Source organism: Pterocles gutturalis, unplaced genomic scaffold (genome assembly GCF_000699245.1).
Source record: "Pterocles gutturalis isolate BGI_N339 unplaced genomic scaffold, ASM69924v1 scaffold10454, whole genome shotgun sequence".
In the NCBI taxonomy this organism is placed as follows: domain Eukaryota; kingdom Metazoa; phylum Chordata; class Aves; order Pterocliformes; family Pteroclidae; genus Pterocles; species Pterocles gutturalis.
Genome location: NW_010130800.1, coordinates 69248 through 86465, shown reverse-complemented (window position 1 = coordinate 86465; position 17218 = coordinate 69248). Strand labels below are relative to the sequence as shown.

General features: G+C 40.2%; 1 protein-coding gene across 1 annotated transcript in view; it reads right to left on the bottom strand.

The window, feature by feature from the left end:
• The window catches only part of CLASP1 (cytoplasmic linker associated protein 1), a 93542-nt gene that overhangs the window by 31002 nt on the left and 45322 nt on the right, over positions 1 to 17218 (bottom strand). Inside the window, exons 18-22 of the mRNA XM_010080354.1 lie at positions 16905 to 16968; positions 15554 to 15556; positions 15158 to 15321; positions 14159 to 14237; positions 13033 to 13176 (exon numbers count right to left, since the gene is read on the bottom strand). Of these exons, the coding sequence (XP_010078656.1) occupies positions 13033 to 13176; positions 14159 to 14237; positions 15158 to 15321; positions 15554 to 15556; positions 16905 to 16968 (454 nt within the window). The remainder of the gene's footprint in view (positions 1 to 13032; positions 13177 to 14158; positions 14238 to 15157; positions 15322 to 15553; positions 15557 to 16904; positions 16969 to 17218) is intronic.

Sequence of the window (17218 nt, the reverse complement as noted above, 5' to 3'; positions counted from 1 at the left end):
CGTACAGCTATTCACAGCTAGTGAGAAAATCTTACAATCTTCCTGTCCAGCACATATTTCCATCAAACATGTTACTGCAAAAATTTACAGGAAACAAATAAAACCAAAAGCTCAGATAAGTATGAAGAATCTAGGACTGTGATTTGTCATTCCCATGCTTTCTATTTTAAGTGCAAACGGGACTAGTTCTCTTCCCACCCAACCTCTCCTCTTCCTAAGGATCTGACAAGTTCATTTAATCAGTCAATCCCTGCTTCTGTTTTCCCACCTCTCCTTGCAAGTCTCACCACTGAGGCTGTTTCAGCAACAGAAGACTCCATCTCACATGGAAGATCTACTGGGATGATGAGAGCCACCTCTCTCTCATCCGTGGACAGGCTAAACCTCACTGGGATGATGAGAGCCACCTCTCTCTCATCCGTGGACAGGCTAAACCTCACCAGATTCCCTAAATTTAATAAGTGAAACCAGGGTACCACTGAAACAAACAAGAAATTTACCATTAATTTCACTGGACGGGGTTTGCCCTATCTGCCAGAACAGGATCCCCCCTAATTCCACTAGCAAACATACACCACTGTATATTCTGCTGAACTAAAACAATGGAATCAAATGGGAATGGAAGCAGAATAAATCACATAGTGCAGGTCTGCAAGAGTAATTAACGTCACATGTTCCTAACTAGAATTCACCAGCAGCAAAAACCTTGTGTGGACTGCACTAATAATTTTTTTCCCCTGCCTTTGCCTTGAAAACATACAAAAATATAAAAACTGATTAAAAGAACAACAAAAATGAAGCAATGATGAAGGACCTCTGGTGGTGTGCAGCACCACCTTCTCCTATGGGGGTGTAGCCATTGATACACCAACCTTCCAAACACATATCTGGATACAAAGCAGTGGCTTAGGCTCACAAAGTAAGAAGCAAAGCTACACATGCTCTTATTTTGGGACAGCACACATACAGACTTAGGAGGAGCAGACACTTGTGTTTGCCCCTTTCGGAAACTTTCTAGAACTTCCTAAAAACGTAAAAGAACTTTAAAGTGGGTAAAAAATTATAATTCACTGCTGTGGCAATAACTGTACATTCATTGTTCTCAAATTCAAAGGAGGAGTTCTTAGTAATGTGTTTGTAAAGTTGCAATAATTAAGGATATCTACAGTTCCCTCTGAAGTGGAATCCTTTAGCAGATAACAAACTTGGGTACAAAAAAATCCTTTCATAGTGGAAGGGAATGAATGTTTCAGTGTGCAAACTTCAATTCAAGCTATACTGTTCCTTCTGCTCATCAGCCCCAATTTGCAGTAACACAGCTTTACAAATAAACACAATTTCCATCCATGAAAGTTTGGTAAGTAACATTCTTTTCATACGACCAGCGAAAAAACTGAGGCACACAACACTCAATGGGTTTCCAAGGACTGCAGCAAACAACAGGTCTTCAGACTCTTCATTCCAGATGGATTATGTTACCTCCTGCCAAATCTCTGACTTGAACATAAACACAGTATGTCATTACTCACTTCACATTAAAGATCTAAGGATGAAAGAAGCGAGGAGATATTTTTCCCCGTGCCTTTCTTAACTCCATACTCTACCCTCCTCTGACCTGAAGTTTTGGGCAACTCTGCCATGAAGCCTGCCTGGTATCCAACAAGGACGTGTATTTCTGTCCATTTTGATCCAAGAACTTTTAAGTTTTCACCAGCATAGTATTTTCTGTAATAAAAATATTACTGCAAACAAGAAATCTCAGAAAAACAACCAGCATGTTGAGATGAATGCAAAGTGACAAGTCATGCCAAAGCTCACTCCCGTTTGTGAATGGCATGCACATCCCGGGTGGTTAGGAAGTGGACATGCAGATCTTCTGTGTCAGAACAAGCAGATCTCATTCATTGAGATGATAAAAAAAAAAAAAAAAAAAAGGAAAATTGATCAACACGGTTTCCAGGTTGAGAGATTGCTCAGAGATTAGAATATCTGGAGATATCAACTGGTAAGTCAGGAGCTGCCCAAGGTACAATGATGTGGGGAAGAATTTCATATACCTTTGTCCCACACATCTCCCATTGATGGGTTAGAAATAAGGCCATCCTTGGAGACCACTTAAGTAAATAGAGCAAAACACACGCAAGAGCACACACACTCTGGAAGTACCTTTCTTATGTACTAGAGGGGTTTAAGATGCATCTCATAGACCTGAACAAAATCTTCACCGAAGCTCCTCCAGGGACTTTGTGACCCTGTGGCTTCACTTTGAAGCAGAGTTATCTAATTGGTACACTTTAACCCAGACACACAAACACTGATAGCACAGACATTGCACTAGAGTGTATCTGAAGTATCTGAAGGAAGTTGCAGCTCCCAGAAGTCACTTCCATTTTGTTGTTTTGTCTTTAATGAAAGCAGGACTGCATCCCCCCTCTCTCTTTGCACAAAACACATCTTGTTTACAGGAGTGTTTGCCAGTATTCTGTGTACACAGTGCTCTTCAGTAGCTTTGCTGTTGCCTGCAAATAGGTCATCAGGCTTTGAATGGAGCACTGAGCAGTCACTCACAATGCCTACAATCTTATGTGGCCTGAAAGAAAGCAGACCTATAGTATACGCTTTTTGAAATAAAGCCAAGTACCACTACAGCCTGGGAGTGGTGCTCCAGTAAAGCTCAAAAGCACCACTAGAGCTACACGGGGTTAACCTTAGCTGCGTTCTTTTTAAATAGTCCTCAGCCATTCAGCTGCACTTCTAGGCTTATTTCAGGCAAAAGCCATTCTTTGAAAGCTCAGCCATGATTTCCTATTTAAGATTTAACAGACAAAGCTCTTGGTCCCTGCTACCATAAAGTCAAGAACACTGTTACCACTGACCTCAAAAGCTGGAAGGTCCATTGAAATCATATTTATAACATGCTCCAAGTTTTACTCTTGCAATACCCCCTACTTCTAATACAGTTAATTTTACTTCAGTAATGAAGAGCACCAGGAGCAGCATTTCTACACTTTTCTAATAATAGTTAGATCTGCATACACTTGATAATCCTCTAAATTTAATTTATCCAGCACACATGTATCTAGTCAAAGGACATCTTTTACAGATAATGTTTCTAATACTTTTAAATCTGTTGATATTCAGCTTGTGACAAACCAGAGGACATTTTCATAATCTCAGAGTCATTGGTCATTTCTGAAAATCTTGGCCCTTGCTTCATTAGATTACTCAAGTAGATAAATTCAAAGCAAGCAATAAAAACTTATTTCTGTACACAATGTACAAACATTCTCCATGCGACACTCATGCTTGATGATATATAGTTTGAAGGAGGAGTAATATCTTAACTTTCCCTTGCCTTTGTGTCCCTGTGCCATTAGTGTGGAACACTAATCCATCTCCTTTCAGTGACATATAACGTAGACCTCACAGATTATCTAATCTTAATGAAGCAGTTCTCTGCTGGCTTGATCTGGAGAAACTCCAGTGACTTCAAAGACTGAATATGCTAGTGAGGGGGGGTCTGGCTCCACATCAGGTTCTTGAATCACTTGCAAATGATCACTTATGTAATTTCATTATTTTCCTTATAACAATGCAGTGAGGGATCAGGTTCCACAAGTCAATAGCAGCTCCCGAAGTTTCACCCTTCGGTCAATCCAATTCATGCTGCCCAACGGTGTTAGCTGCTAAAGGGACACAAATGCTTTATCATCTTTTTTGTTTTCACTAGACAGTGGGTGTTGGTCAGATTTATCAAAATCAGTAACCTCTGCAACTTGGCTGAATTGTAAGTCTCTTTGAAATGGTTTGGGTTCATTAAGCAAAAAGGTCAAGGCCAACTGGAAAAATCCATTTATTTTTAGAGAGGAAATGTGGACAGGTACCTAAGCTTAATACAAGCACCTGCCTTATGACTGCTGCTGTCACTGGTCCAATAGATCAAGATGGTTGTCTGAACTATAGGAAAGCAGCTTTCAAGCTACTCAAACTTCTGTTGGTGATGGGCTCATGACACTGGCAGCCCCATAAAAGAAGAGGACCTCATACCATCATTGCTTATGAGGGACTACAACAAGAGTTAACAGAAAAGCACACTAAAGCCAAAAATTACTTCACAGACAGACACACTTTTTTCAGGCTCCCAGTCAAGTTCTCTTAACACAACTAGACAGTTGAGTTGAGACTGCAAACACGATTAGTGTGATTAGTGCACAAGGCTTTTAGTCTACCTGTTTACATTTCTCTTCCAAGTTTCCTTCACCGGGCCCTGAGGAAGCTGTAGTTGTCCTAGCTGGCAAATCCTCACCCACCCAACTATGCATGGTCTGGGTTTGACAAACAAAAAGTTGATATTACTTAGACAACGCATAGATTTCAACTACATCATCTAAACAGTACACATGCTATCTTCTTGCAGAAGGTTTATTCAATTGCTTGCTTAATTTCAAGTAACAAAAAGCCTTAAAAATTGATTTAACCAGCAGAGCATTCCTTTCAGCAGAGGGCAGCACTGTCTCAAAATTAAATTCAGCCACAACTCTCAGGCTTTCGGATCATCTCTTAGTTCTCCTACAAGGCTTTGCTTTGGCAACCTCCCAATGGCCTCTAGAACCACTTGAAAACCTCTGCTGAGGTGCAGAGCCTAGGCAATGCTGCACTGAGGTGGCACTCACATCTGGCCTGCCAGGAGCAGGGGAACAGCTGCTTGCATCTGTCCGCACCTATCATCGCAGACATCTCTAAGTTCAGAAGAAGAAGCAGTTAGGAACTTGCAAACTCCTGACTACAGTCTGGGCATGTCTGATAGACCAACACTGTCTACAAATACCTTTTATCATGTGCTTGGTCTGGGGAAGATCCACTCTAACATCTACTCACTTTTGACAAATATAATCAAATACAGATCCACTGAGATCAAGAGGCAGCAGGGACACACTAGGCAGCTTGTATTAGGACACATGGGAACAGGGCAACGCTTTGATTCTTCTATGAGCGTACCTGATGTTAAATGAGTTAATTCACATCTACTGCAGCTGTTTGCAGGCTCTAAACAAGTGTTAAGTGTACTTTTCCAGTAGACAATTAAGCTCGCACTAAGCTAACAAACTCTATCAAACCAAACCTCCTGCTTGCTCCTTTTTCAGGTCTAGAATCAGATGAGTATGGACACCCACATTACTGATATGGTAATGTGAAGCACAATGGCTTCATCATCATCTAAGCATGTCAGCTTAAGCACATATACAGTTTTCCCAAAAGGCTTCTACTAGAATATGCTGTTTACATCCACATCCTGAAAAGGAAAAAATTGTTTAACAGATTTAAATACAGAATTTGCGCACAGATTAAATCCACATTGCTATTGTATGTTGTACAGCATACACTATATCATAAAAGGTTTTTAAAAGTCATGGATGGTTGCATTACATCTGTCAAAGGCATCTCAAATAAGTACCAGGAAAACTATGCAGCGCTGAATCATCACATATTCAGATTACTGTTCTGTAATAGATAATAGCTACTCCTTACCCATGCTGTTCTTTTGTGACCTGGGCACAGCAAAGATCGTGTCAAAAATGTTGATTGTTTCTAGAGAGACAGATGTTACCCCAGAAGTCAAGCTGATGAAGGCCAGTCTGAGCAACTTTGCTCCTCACAAAACTGCATTTGTTGCAAAACCAGGTTTCAGGACTAGAAATAAAGGTTACATTTCACTAACAACTGAGAATCTTTCATTATAAACCTGGTATGATGCAAGTCTGAATTCTGAGGGGGAAGCTTCCACATATAAGCTAAGAAAGAAGAAAAGCTACTGAAGTGAGATGGTTTGTACTGAAAACATGCATTTTAATCCGCACAGAGTTTTGAAATGCTAGAATAAGCATGGCAGACATCCATCACAGTGCAGAAAAAACAGCCTGTGGTCTATTCATTGGATGGCTCTACAATTCATGATGTAAGTATCGCCTCTAATCTCAATTTTCAAAATAGATACATCACCTGTACCTATGTAGGTATGTGTTTATTTAAATAAATGGCATGTACATAAACATATTATGCATAGACCCATAAACATGAGTTAGATATTTTGTGAAGCAATTTCTTCTTATCTCGTATTATCATGTCCTAGCTCTGACTGTTTCAAGCAAATTGAGAAAATGTGCTTCTATTACAAACTGCTTTCAATTCAAAGGATACTAGAAGGCTGTACAAAGTGAAGAGATTAATTTTAAGGAAGTCTACCCCAGCACTAAGTTTCCAACAAGCACATGATGATTTTCTGTCCACTAATGTTGGGAAAAGCCATCTTCCTTACACTGTGTACAGTAAAAACATTTGGGCTCTCATAGCTCTCTAGCATCAAATTCAAAACAAACAGAAAACAGCAGCTACTATTTTGGAAACACAGCTAGGACACAGAGATCCTTTTCGTCATAATAGCATTAAATCAAGTAAGCACTGAAGTCCACCAAGTGCCATTTTTGATGTATTACACTATTTTTCCTAACACTATGTTTAAACACTTGAAAGGAGTTTCTCTGTGCATTTAGGCTGATTTTGGCTTCTTTAGGAATATCTTTTGGCTAAAAGGCTGACCCTCAGCAGTACAGACACAGCCCTATTTAAGACTGAAATGAAATCCTAAGGCCTGGTTCTCTGTTAACTTGGCTCTTCACAGAATCCATGAGACACACAAATCTGGTGCAGGAATATTGCAAGAGTGCTAGAGAAACCTCTGACCCAGAAAGACACGGGCTTGCAACTGGGGAATATTAAAACAATTTGCTATTCAAAAGCACTTCTGCAAACATCCTCTTTACCACCGTGTCCTGGGTTAAGCTAAGACAGAGTTAACTTTCTTCATAATAGCTAGCAAGAGGCTGTGTTCTGGATTTGTGCTCAGAAGAAAGCTGATAAAAAGTGATGTTTACGCGGCTGCCAAGGTCCTTCAGCTTCCCTGGCTGTCTGCAAACAGGAGAAGCTGGGAGGGAGCACAGCCCCAGTTACTAGCCCAGGATTTGATTCTTAGGTTCAGGATTGAGACCCAAAGTGGCCAATAATCTATTTCATAACATACACGTCATGCCCAGTATATACGTGAGGACCCTCCGGAAGATCGTCCCTTTTGGTTCCAGATCTCTCTGGCTCTGGGTCATCTGGCTCCAGGTGGTCGCTCTCCCAAGGCCTTCCCCCCCATCCAGGTCAGCTCTGGGTCTGGGACGCTCAGACTGTTATCTCCGTTCCATGAGTGCGGTTTCAGGACTCTCCCTGCTCCGGGATCATTAGCTGGGAACAGGCTGAGCCTTGGTCATCGGGTGGGGGGGCAGTATCACTGTGTATCACTCATTTGTATATCTGTATACAGTATTATTTTCAATATTATTGTAGTTTAGTTATTAAATTGTTCTTATCTCAACCCACGAGTTGTTTTTTCCCTTTGCCCCTTTAATTCTCTCCCCCATCTTCGGGTGGGGGGCACTGGGTGAGCAGGTGTGCATGAGTTGGCCCCCCATCACACACTGCTACTGTAACAGGCCACGACCAACAGTCTCTGTTGCCCAACATCAGTAAAGATGAACGATGCCATTTCAGCTCCCTAAGTCTTTGGGAGTACTTTTACAGTGAAGCTTCTGTCTCAGAGTTGCTCAAGTCAGCCTGATGCTAGATGGAAAGTTAAAGCTCCAGGAGGGATTTCAGAGAGCTCATGCCATCACGTTACAAAGGAACCCAATTTAATTTCCTCAGCAGTGCTGCTTTCTTGTCTTGTCACTGGTCCTCCTACAGACATCACAGCAATATTTTATCCAAACTTGCTCTGGGCTTTATTGATAGACATGATTTCTTTATCAAATTCAGACTATCAAGAAATGAAATCTAGGACTACTAGCTGAAGAAGTACACAGATCTTCACTGCCTGTTTAAGCATATCAAGAATTCGCTGACCTGCAGCTTTCTCTCTAAAATCTTCCTTGTTGTCCTGGTTTCGGCTGGGACATAGTTAACTTTCTTCAGAGTAGCTAGTGTGCGGCTGTGTTTTGGATTTGTGCTGAGAAGGCAGCTGATAACATACTGATGTTTACAGCTGCTGCCAGGACAGTCAAGGACTTTTCACCTTCATGCTTTGGCAGCGCCTCCAGGTGCAAGAGAAGCTAAGAGGGAGCATAGCCCATAATTGCAGGCCTAGGATTCGACCTTAAGTTTAGTACTAAGGCCCAAATTGGCCAATGGTATATTCCACATCATGCCCAGTATATAGATGAGGATCTGTCTGGAAGTTCTCGCTCTCAGGGTTGTCTCTCTCTCAGTCAACTCTTGGTCTCTTTTCTGGGATTGCAATTTCAGGACTCTCTGCTCCAGGATCATTAGCTGGGAACACACTGAGCCTTGGTCATCAAGAGGTAAGCAGTTGCACTATGTATCACTTGTTTGTTATCTTTGGACACCTCTAGACTACACCTGCCACCCAGTGGTGCCAATCCAAGGAGGGCCCTACCCCTTGGTAGTCTGAGGGAGACATCATCTTCATGCAAATCACAGTAACACTAGAATTCTCCTGGGCTTTTTGATTCATTGCAATGGTTCTAGTTTCTTACCAAGACTCATCCACTGTCTGTACTCAAGAGCAACTTGGCCAAACTCAGTAATGAGAGGGACAGTTGAAAGAAAAAGTTTTCCTAGTTACATAAGTGGAAGGCAGAACACGATGTACACGTGACACGAGGCTGTCCATAACATATAAAAACACATTCAGGCTTGTAAAGTAAAACAACCACAGGAATGTTTCATCAACAGAGAAGCCAGTCAAGATATCTGGCACAAAGGAAAAATGTCTTCTTCCCTGAGATTACTAGTCCAAATGACAATCAGGCAATACAGATCTTGTTATTTATCATTAAATAATTATAAACAGAGCTTGGCTGATTAACAAGACAGTAAGCAATATCACTGGCCCTTCACCTCAGAAGGCATCATTCCCCTTCAGCCTGTACAAGCTAAGATCCTGTGTGCCCTCACAGACAACTCCAGCCCCTTGAATGCTGAGCACTCATGTTTAATAAAAGCTTCCATTCACCCGAGCCTTGGACATGAAGCTGCTTCAGGCTCTGGTCTGAGTCAAATCAGAAGCCTCATTTTAATTTCCATTCTCAAAGCGATGGCTCTTTTCCAAGATCAAAGTATTTTCCCATGCAGAGCCCAAGCCTGTCATCCAAATTCAATAAGCACTTTACCTACGTAAGGATTGCACAATAAATTTGCTGGCAATATTAATAACCTGGTGAAGTTACTGACTCAAGTTCTCAGACCAGCAATCATGGTATCTGCATTGCCATTTTGTGTTACTTTTCAGTGTGGTAATTAACCAGCTTTTGTAAAATTATTTAATCAAATCTTATAAATTTTCCAGAGAAAAATCAGAATTGACGCCCTGCTACAGAGAAGAATAAACCATGGCAGAGGAAAGTCAAGTGCATCACACAAGGTTAGATGCTAGTACAATCAAAATTAGAGCTCAGTTATCTGAAATCCTGATCTGTGCCCTGCCTATCGATAAATTCCTCTTGAGGAAAAAAAGTGATGAGACAGCTGATTGTGCAGAAATTATCCACTTGCACTGGAACCACATCCCATCCAAGTCTCCATGCAATTCTGTGTGACCTGTTCCTACCCAATGGCTTCTGTTCAGCGCAGAGGACAAGTGTCTCTCACCTTTCTTCTACTACTGCTTGTAGGAAGTAAATCCTAACTTGAATGCAGGGTAAACACCCGTTAAGTATTAACGACCTTTAAAATGTGACATTTACCTGTAACACACTGCGGATCACCTTATTTTAAACACAAAGCTTGACAATAATTTTGACCGTACGTAGTTCATGGCTGCTATGAGCAGCTTAAATGGTTTCTGCCCTGAGGGGGAATCACGACATTTTGTCAATAATACTCTGTGATATCAACTGTATGCTCCTTAAAGTACATCATGTTTTTCTTGCGATAACAGACCTTATGTTTAGCTACAGATATCATTCCATACAAGAACACAAGCTGTTTTATGCACAACAGCATTTCCTTTGAGTAAATGTCTTTCTGATTTTACTAGCTATAAAACATGATCTCTAGTTCAAGTTAGGTGTCAGGTGAAATGTGCTTATTAGATGTACTCAGTCATCATAAACATACGCAAAGTTTATTAATAAAGTTGTATCATTCAGTTTGAAAAAGGTCTTTGGACTAAATGCCACTTTTTGTTCTATTTTTCTCCAGTGCCTTAACACTAGAGGGCTGGGACCTCCATGACCATCATACATATAGTGAACAGCAGTAATGGACAGATGATCACTAATAAAAGGATAATCCCACTATTGACTGAAAATATAACCCACTTCTTGAAAAGGCTAATTGCCATGTGCACACAGCAGCCACATGCTTTCCCCCCTGACAGAGGTCATTTATATATTTTACCACCAGCACGAGCAAGCTTGTTTTACCTGCATCTGCTCAAAGGTAAAATCCAGCCAGAACAGCATGGCCATCACACACACAGATGCTACTTGCATTAAGGTTGCATTCACCAACTCACATCTAGGTGACAACCACACTGGCTGCAGGACTGCATTTCCTGGGGACAGAGTCCCTGCCTCCGCTCTGTGAGCGGCTGAGCACCAGCATTGCCGTGGAAGAGTACGTGGACCAGACTATGGCAGCCAAGACTCCTCAGTACCAAAAATAAAATTTGCTCTTGTCAGCTTGCATGAGCTGAGTTGATTGCACTGGTGGTCTCAAATCCAGATTCTATTGAAAAATTACCATATTTTACACTCTTAACAGGCCTCATGCAGTACTTTGACCATTTGAAGACTGAATTGGTTCTTCCCCCTCTCCCCTGTAACCTCAACTGCTGCCTCCATTTTTAGGTTGTGACAAGGTTTACAATGCACAGTCTGGTCTGCACTTAGAAAACCTCAGATCTTGAAGGCCACTGTAATACCTTCCCTGAGGGCAGAATCTTCTGATCTTTAAAGAAAACCATCTTGATATAAAAAAAGATACTTTTTCCCCAGGTTATAGTCTCCAAAAAAGAAGAAAATTTTTTTAATTATGTTCTTCAGAACATTTCACCTGAGTTGGCCCTTGATAATCCAGTTCGTTACTGCATAACGAATTTAATAGTCTGTTAACTACAGTCCTGACTGAGATAATGGCCAATGATTGCTTATAAATCCTTTGCTGCAGTGTTTCTTCTAAAGCCCGTGGTTTGTACCATGTTCTTAATAAAATCATAGTACAGCAACGGTATGATGAAATAAAGATCACCTGGGCATTCATTTTTAGTAGCCTAAGTTAGCTTAACTGTTTAATAATTTATTTGAAAGCTACAGGCAACAGAGTCAAATTCAAGTCACATGCAGGTTTAATAAAAATAAATTTAGATTCAAGTAATCTCTCCTCAGCTCCCACGGCACTTGCTCGGGTGGAGTTTGCTCAAAGTTTTGCTCAAAGACTTGCTCTGCAAGTCTTGAAATAGAAAGAAGGAAGGACACCACACTGAACACCTGCTCCCCACATCCCACAGCTTCACAGCCAACTTTTTCAGCTGCTACAGATACTCTTCACTCAATTCTGCATGCAGCAATGATGACCCCTAATGGTGGAATGTTTCTTCTGCTGAGCAATATGCAGAGATTTCGCTTTTTGATATATATTTCTACTTAAATTACTTACAACTCCCTCTCACAGACCACCAGCAGAGTAAACCACTCGAGGATTATTTGAACTGTAACAGAGATGCAGCTTCTTTGCCTGTTTAATTCTTTCTGACTTTATACAGGGAAGCATCAAAATGGAAATGCATGTTCCAGATCTCAGTCCAGAACTTAAGTCACCTTTTTTCTCTGAGGCAGACTATCTTGCAGAAACAAATTTCAGACACACCAGTGTGAATAATCCCTAGAGAAAGTCTTCAGAAAAGAGGATGAGACATTTCTCTCTAGACCCAATCAGCTGCATGCCAGAAAGCAAACAGCATGCACCCAAAAATCTTCTTTGAAGCCTTGTGTCAGCTATCAGATAATGCTGCAGTTGCATCACCTCTGATACCCAGTGATCTTTCTTTCATCAGAATCAAATAATCACTAATAACAAAAACAATTTTCATATTTCCAAAGTTATAAAATAGTTATTCTAGTATGTGTTCAACATTTTAAGCTCATGTAGGGCGTAGAAATCTCATACAATTTTTACATTCTGAAATGCTTAAAGTTGGATGATTATTTTTTTTTTAAATCCAAGTATATCTCAAAGCCTTTAACTCCTACTGGAATCTATTTCTACATCTGGGCTGGGAAAAGAAGGTAATTTTAAACTGCATTACAGATGCCAGGTACATAAAACTAAGTCTCACTTTTCTCTTGGGAGAGATGAGTATCACTATCTGCCCATTTTAGCTTGCCTGACACTTGCATCTACAGCAAGATAAAGAACAAGGTAACTGTATTACCCAGGGCTGACCTAAATGTGTCAGTTTTTTCCAGGTTGAGATAAACACACAGCTCTTAAAAGAAAAGAGTTGAGAGCCCTGGCAGTTTACTGATTTGTTTACTTTCTTTTAACAATATTATACCACAGAAGTTGTGCTAGATTTTATTTGAATCTACAAAGCACAAAGACTTCACTTAAATAAACAAAAGCCTAGAGATATTTCCAGATTGCTCAAGAGAAAGCACACTTTCAAACTATGATCTCTTTTTGCATGGTAATAGTAGTTAAAAGTCACACAGCTAAGTACCTATTAGGAAAAAGAAATATATGAAGACATGCTTTGGAAAGGTGAAATTTGGCAATTCAGTTTGGACAGTAAGATATGTAAAATCCGTTTTTTTTAAATTAGAATCTAACCACTGAATTTTTCATTACCTTTATGACCCATATTGGTTCGTTTGTGTTTTCATTTTTTGGGCTTTTTTTTTTGTTTTGGTTTTGTTTGTTTGTTTTTTGAAGAACAGTAATTACTGCAAATGCTTCATCATCTGAGTTTACCTTTCTCACATCCGAGCTCTTTGGTTCTTTTGTCCAAGTTATAATTCTAGATACAGCAAGTCTTGTCTCACTGGAGTTCACAAAGTCTGTTGGATCCATCTGTCTTGCCAAGGACTCAATATACTTCAGTATAGCAACTTTCACCTGAGAAGTTAAAAGGGATTTGTTAATCTCATGAGCTGGCAAAGATGGACCTATCCCATAATAAACACATACCACTACAGATTGACAAGACCTGCATCACATTGGGGGGGAAAAAAAAAAATCCCTGTGACACAGCTCTATGTCATGTTTCAAAAATCAAGAGCAACTTTCTACCCAGGACAAATTTTGTGTAGCATGACTGGTATATCAGAACCGGCTTGAAATACGTATGCCTGCTTGTGCATTTGCATAAGCAAATCAGTACTCCACCTTCTTGTTGCCACCAGTGGTTATTGTTCCAGATGCCAAAACACAGCTTCTGGTTTCAAATCAAATGCCTGCTGGTGGAGTCTCAAAAGATTCAAAATTTGGGAGACTGAAGAAAGAACACTCAAGTAATTTGTCATCCTGTATACTCCTGTCTCTGGAAGACAAATGTGCATGACTTCCACAATCTAGTGTTCCTATAGCCTTGCAAGAGCAACCTCCTGAAAACAGTCTGCACAACAGTATTCCCTTGGGAGGATTCAGTAACAGAAAGTTCTGATGGTTTTGTGTCCAAACCCTACACATGCTATGCCTGATCTGTGCAACAAGCACTTAAGGTGTGCCTGGGGTCCCAACTTCCCAGCAGTTCAGACTGGGTATGGTCCCTTCTGTCCTGCACAGCCAGGCTTCCTTCCCATCAAGACCAGGGTGAAGAGGAATTTTCCATGTCTAAACTTCATTCTAATACATTCCCGTGTGCCTAAAGCCCAACTCTTACTGACTTGTGATGAATCATAGTGTCCTATTTCAAAGATATTTAGGTTTATTAAAACAGAGAACAAGAGTATTAATCAAAGTTGCCAATAACATTCTACGTCATGCAGATACTTACAATTAGTTATCTTGCAATGAGTTCTATGCTTTACAGTATGCCTGACATGGCAAGCTAAGACAACCATGTTGATGCTTAAATGAAAAGGCTTTTGATACTGACCTTCAGGTTTGGTGTTTGGGTCTGATCTACTATAAACCTCATCAAAATGTTAAATTGTTGATCAAATGGAAAAGAATCCCTGTCCAAAGAAAATAAAGGCAAAAATTTAATACAACTTAAATTTTCAGGACTAAATTAACTCAATACATTAAAGCTTACACAACAGATTTCAGCATGTATCATGTGTTTCTTCATCTTTATCATCAAACAGAGAAACTCCAAGTCTAAGGATTATCTGATTATTGATTTAATACTACCAAAACCTGCTAAATCAATACCTTTATACACCATTACTCTATTTGCTCCCTGTACATTTATCCAGCTTTTGGCACACCTGTCCCTTCCTTCTTCATTTCATGCTGTGCTTTGTTCCCTTATGTCTAGTAGCAGACTGGTTCATCCCTTCCTCACAGTTCACACCCAGTTTTGATTTTTCTCCTCTTTTACCCTCCATCCATCCTGTTTTCTCCTGGATTGTTACTACTTCTTTCTTAATTTTCCTATTTCCAGGAGGAGCTGGACTTTATTGTAACAGTGTTCTGTGCTGGACATCCTTAGGAAAGGACATGGACTACAGAACCACTGCGCACATTGCAATAGCATTCAAGGTCTTATCCTGACATTACTGTTATCTGCTGTTCGAACATATGAAAGATGCTCTGAACTTTGTGGTAAAGCATCACTCATACTCCAAATACTGCAAATATATAATCAAAAAGAAAATTTATATCAAAGCATATGCACACCAAAAAAACAAATTAATTAATCAGTTACACATTTTAAGTGTTACGCTTTCAAGTTACCTATTTAGAAAAGAGACGGGCCTTTTTAATTCAATGCTTGAAATATTGTGACATAACTTCGTTCTACTTTATTCTGGTATTCATCAAGATTGAGTCCTCAAAATATATGACATTATTGGCTTTCCAAAATGTTCATCAGATGCCTCCCTGTAATTCTGTAAAAATCTGCACACCACCTGCCAGCCGAGTACTTTACCTGGTGACATCCAGAGCTTTTTGAACTTTTGCCTGCACAGACCCCAGCAAATCTGCTCCCATTTTCTTTAGCAACTGTGTCAGGAGAACAAAAAGCCAATCCTGCAGGTCATCTTTGTGAATTATGATGAAATCAACCAGGGTTTCCAGAAACATGCTGAAGACCTATAAACAAAACAACTGTCACAAAAAGGAATACCATGCTTTAAATAAAAATAATCAAAGGGGAGGGGTTTACAATCTGAGTCTTAGGATGATTTCGTTATAGACAGTTTAATGAATGAATTTTAGTGACTACATTCCTCTAGAAAAAAAAAATCAGACAAGACACTTCTAGAATGTGTCGTATTAAAATACCACATGAAACAAATGAAGGAAGGGGGTAGAATACACTTACTCTCTGTTGTGAATTCCACGGCAAAGCAGGCCATGCAACAAAACAAACCACTCATTAGCACACACAGTGATCAAGACTGGTTGTTCAGATGCAGCTTGTCAACGGATAAAAGATGCATTCATTGAAAGTTTACATTTTCTTAAAACACAATTCCTCCTCAGAGTTACTTAAAACATTATATGCTTTGGATTAGATGCAGTCTCCTCACTCATGAAAGTAATGTGTTTATATATGTTTATACATAACAAAGTTTACATATGTGTAACACCACAACTAATGAGCTGGTAGCAATAATCCTGCCAGAGCAGTGCAGATGACAGATCACTGCTGCCACAGAGGAAATACCTGACTCCAGTGTGCAATAAACCCTCGCCTTACTCAGAAATCGGAAATATTTTGCAAACAAATAGCTACACTTTCACCCTTTCCATAACACATGCTGAACCTCTGAGAGGCAAAACATTAAGACCTTACAGGTAGGAACTGCCACACACGACGAGGCCCGTGGGATACCTGGTCCAGACTAAAATTATGGCCAGAAATGCACACTGCAAGCAAGACCTGTGACAAGCAACTGTGCCTGCCCAGGGGACTTCCACCTTACAATCGCTTATTAAAACTCGTTTACCAAGTGGTCTGAAGCACAAATATTTATACAACTTATTCTTTCTCAAACTGTATTTAACCCAACAGCAGATGTTTTTACTCAGCCATTACTGGTTTCCTCAGGAAAGGGCATGAAACTCCTATTTCCCAGCTCCCTGCTCCCACTTACCTGTTGACAGAAGACCACTGGGTCTGGACATGCCTGTGGGCCCAACCTCCCCATTCCCCAGTCTGCCTCTGATCTGTAAATTCATGCCACAGCTTTTAGCTTCAAAGGTCAGTATTATAAAGGAGGCAAGGTAGCTATATTAAAGGCTTTATTTATTTATGAGAACAGTATCTTGGTGAGACTCCATATTGCTCCCAGGTATACAGAATACACAAACCCCAGTGACCAGGATGCTGAACTATGGCTCATTACCCTTCATGGACCTCACTCTGCTGTGCATCACCAAGATGCTCCCTAGAGAAGTACAGATAAACCTGAACCTCTCGCTTCAGGAGACAACATCTGAAAGGCATTAGGTTGCTTCTCGGGAAGCACAGAATAACTAGCTTCTAGCAATATAAGGGAGACTGAGACATATCCCTTCACTGTAAAACAGATAAAAATCAAGGAGATTTATAAATGCCAGTTTGCCCCAGCAGATGGCAGGGGTAGAAATACAGAACATTCATCTTGGAACCATGTCAAATGTACACACATGGTAATGTAAGAGAGCGAGCCAAGCCTCTGCGATCTTACCTTGCTGTGAGGATCAGCAAACATGCGAGTAAATATTTCACACAGCCTTTTTAACTCGACTCGGCTAAAATAAATAAATAAAGCATGACATTAATGCTAACGCTCCAGTTGCAGCAAAAAAAAAGCTAGTAAATATTAACAGTTAAAAGATCTAACTTTCTTTATTTAAATGTTACTTAAGCCACACTTCTGAAAACTCTGTATTGAGGCAAAGTCTTAACTGGTATTCTAGTTTAGCTGCTGGGATCACCAGCCTTACATTAAGAAATCTAATAAACATGGTTTACAATCATAAAGACAGACATTTCCATTTC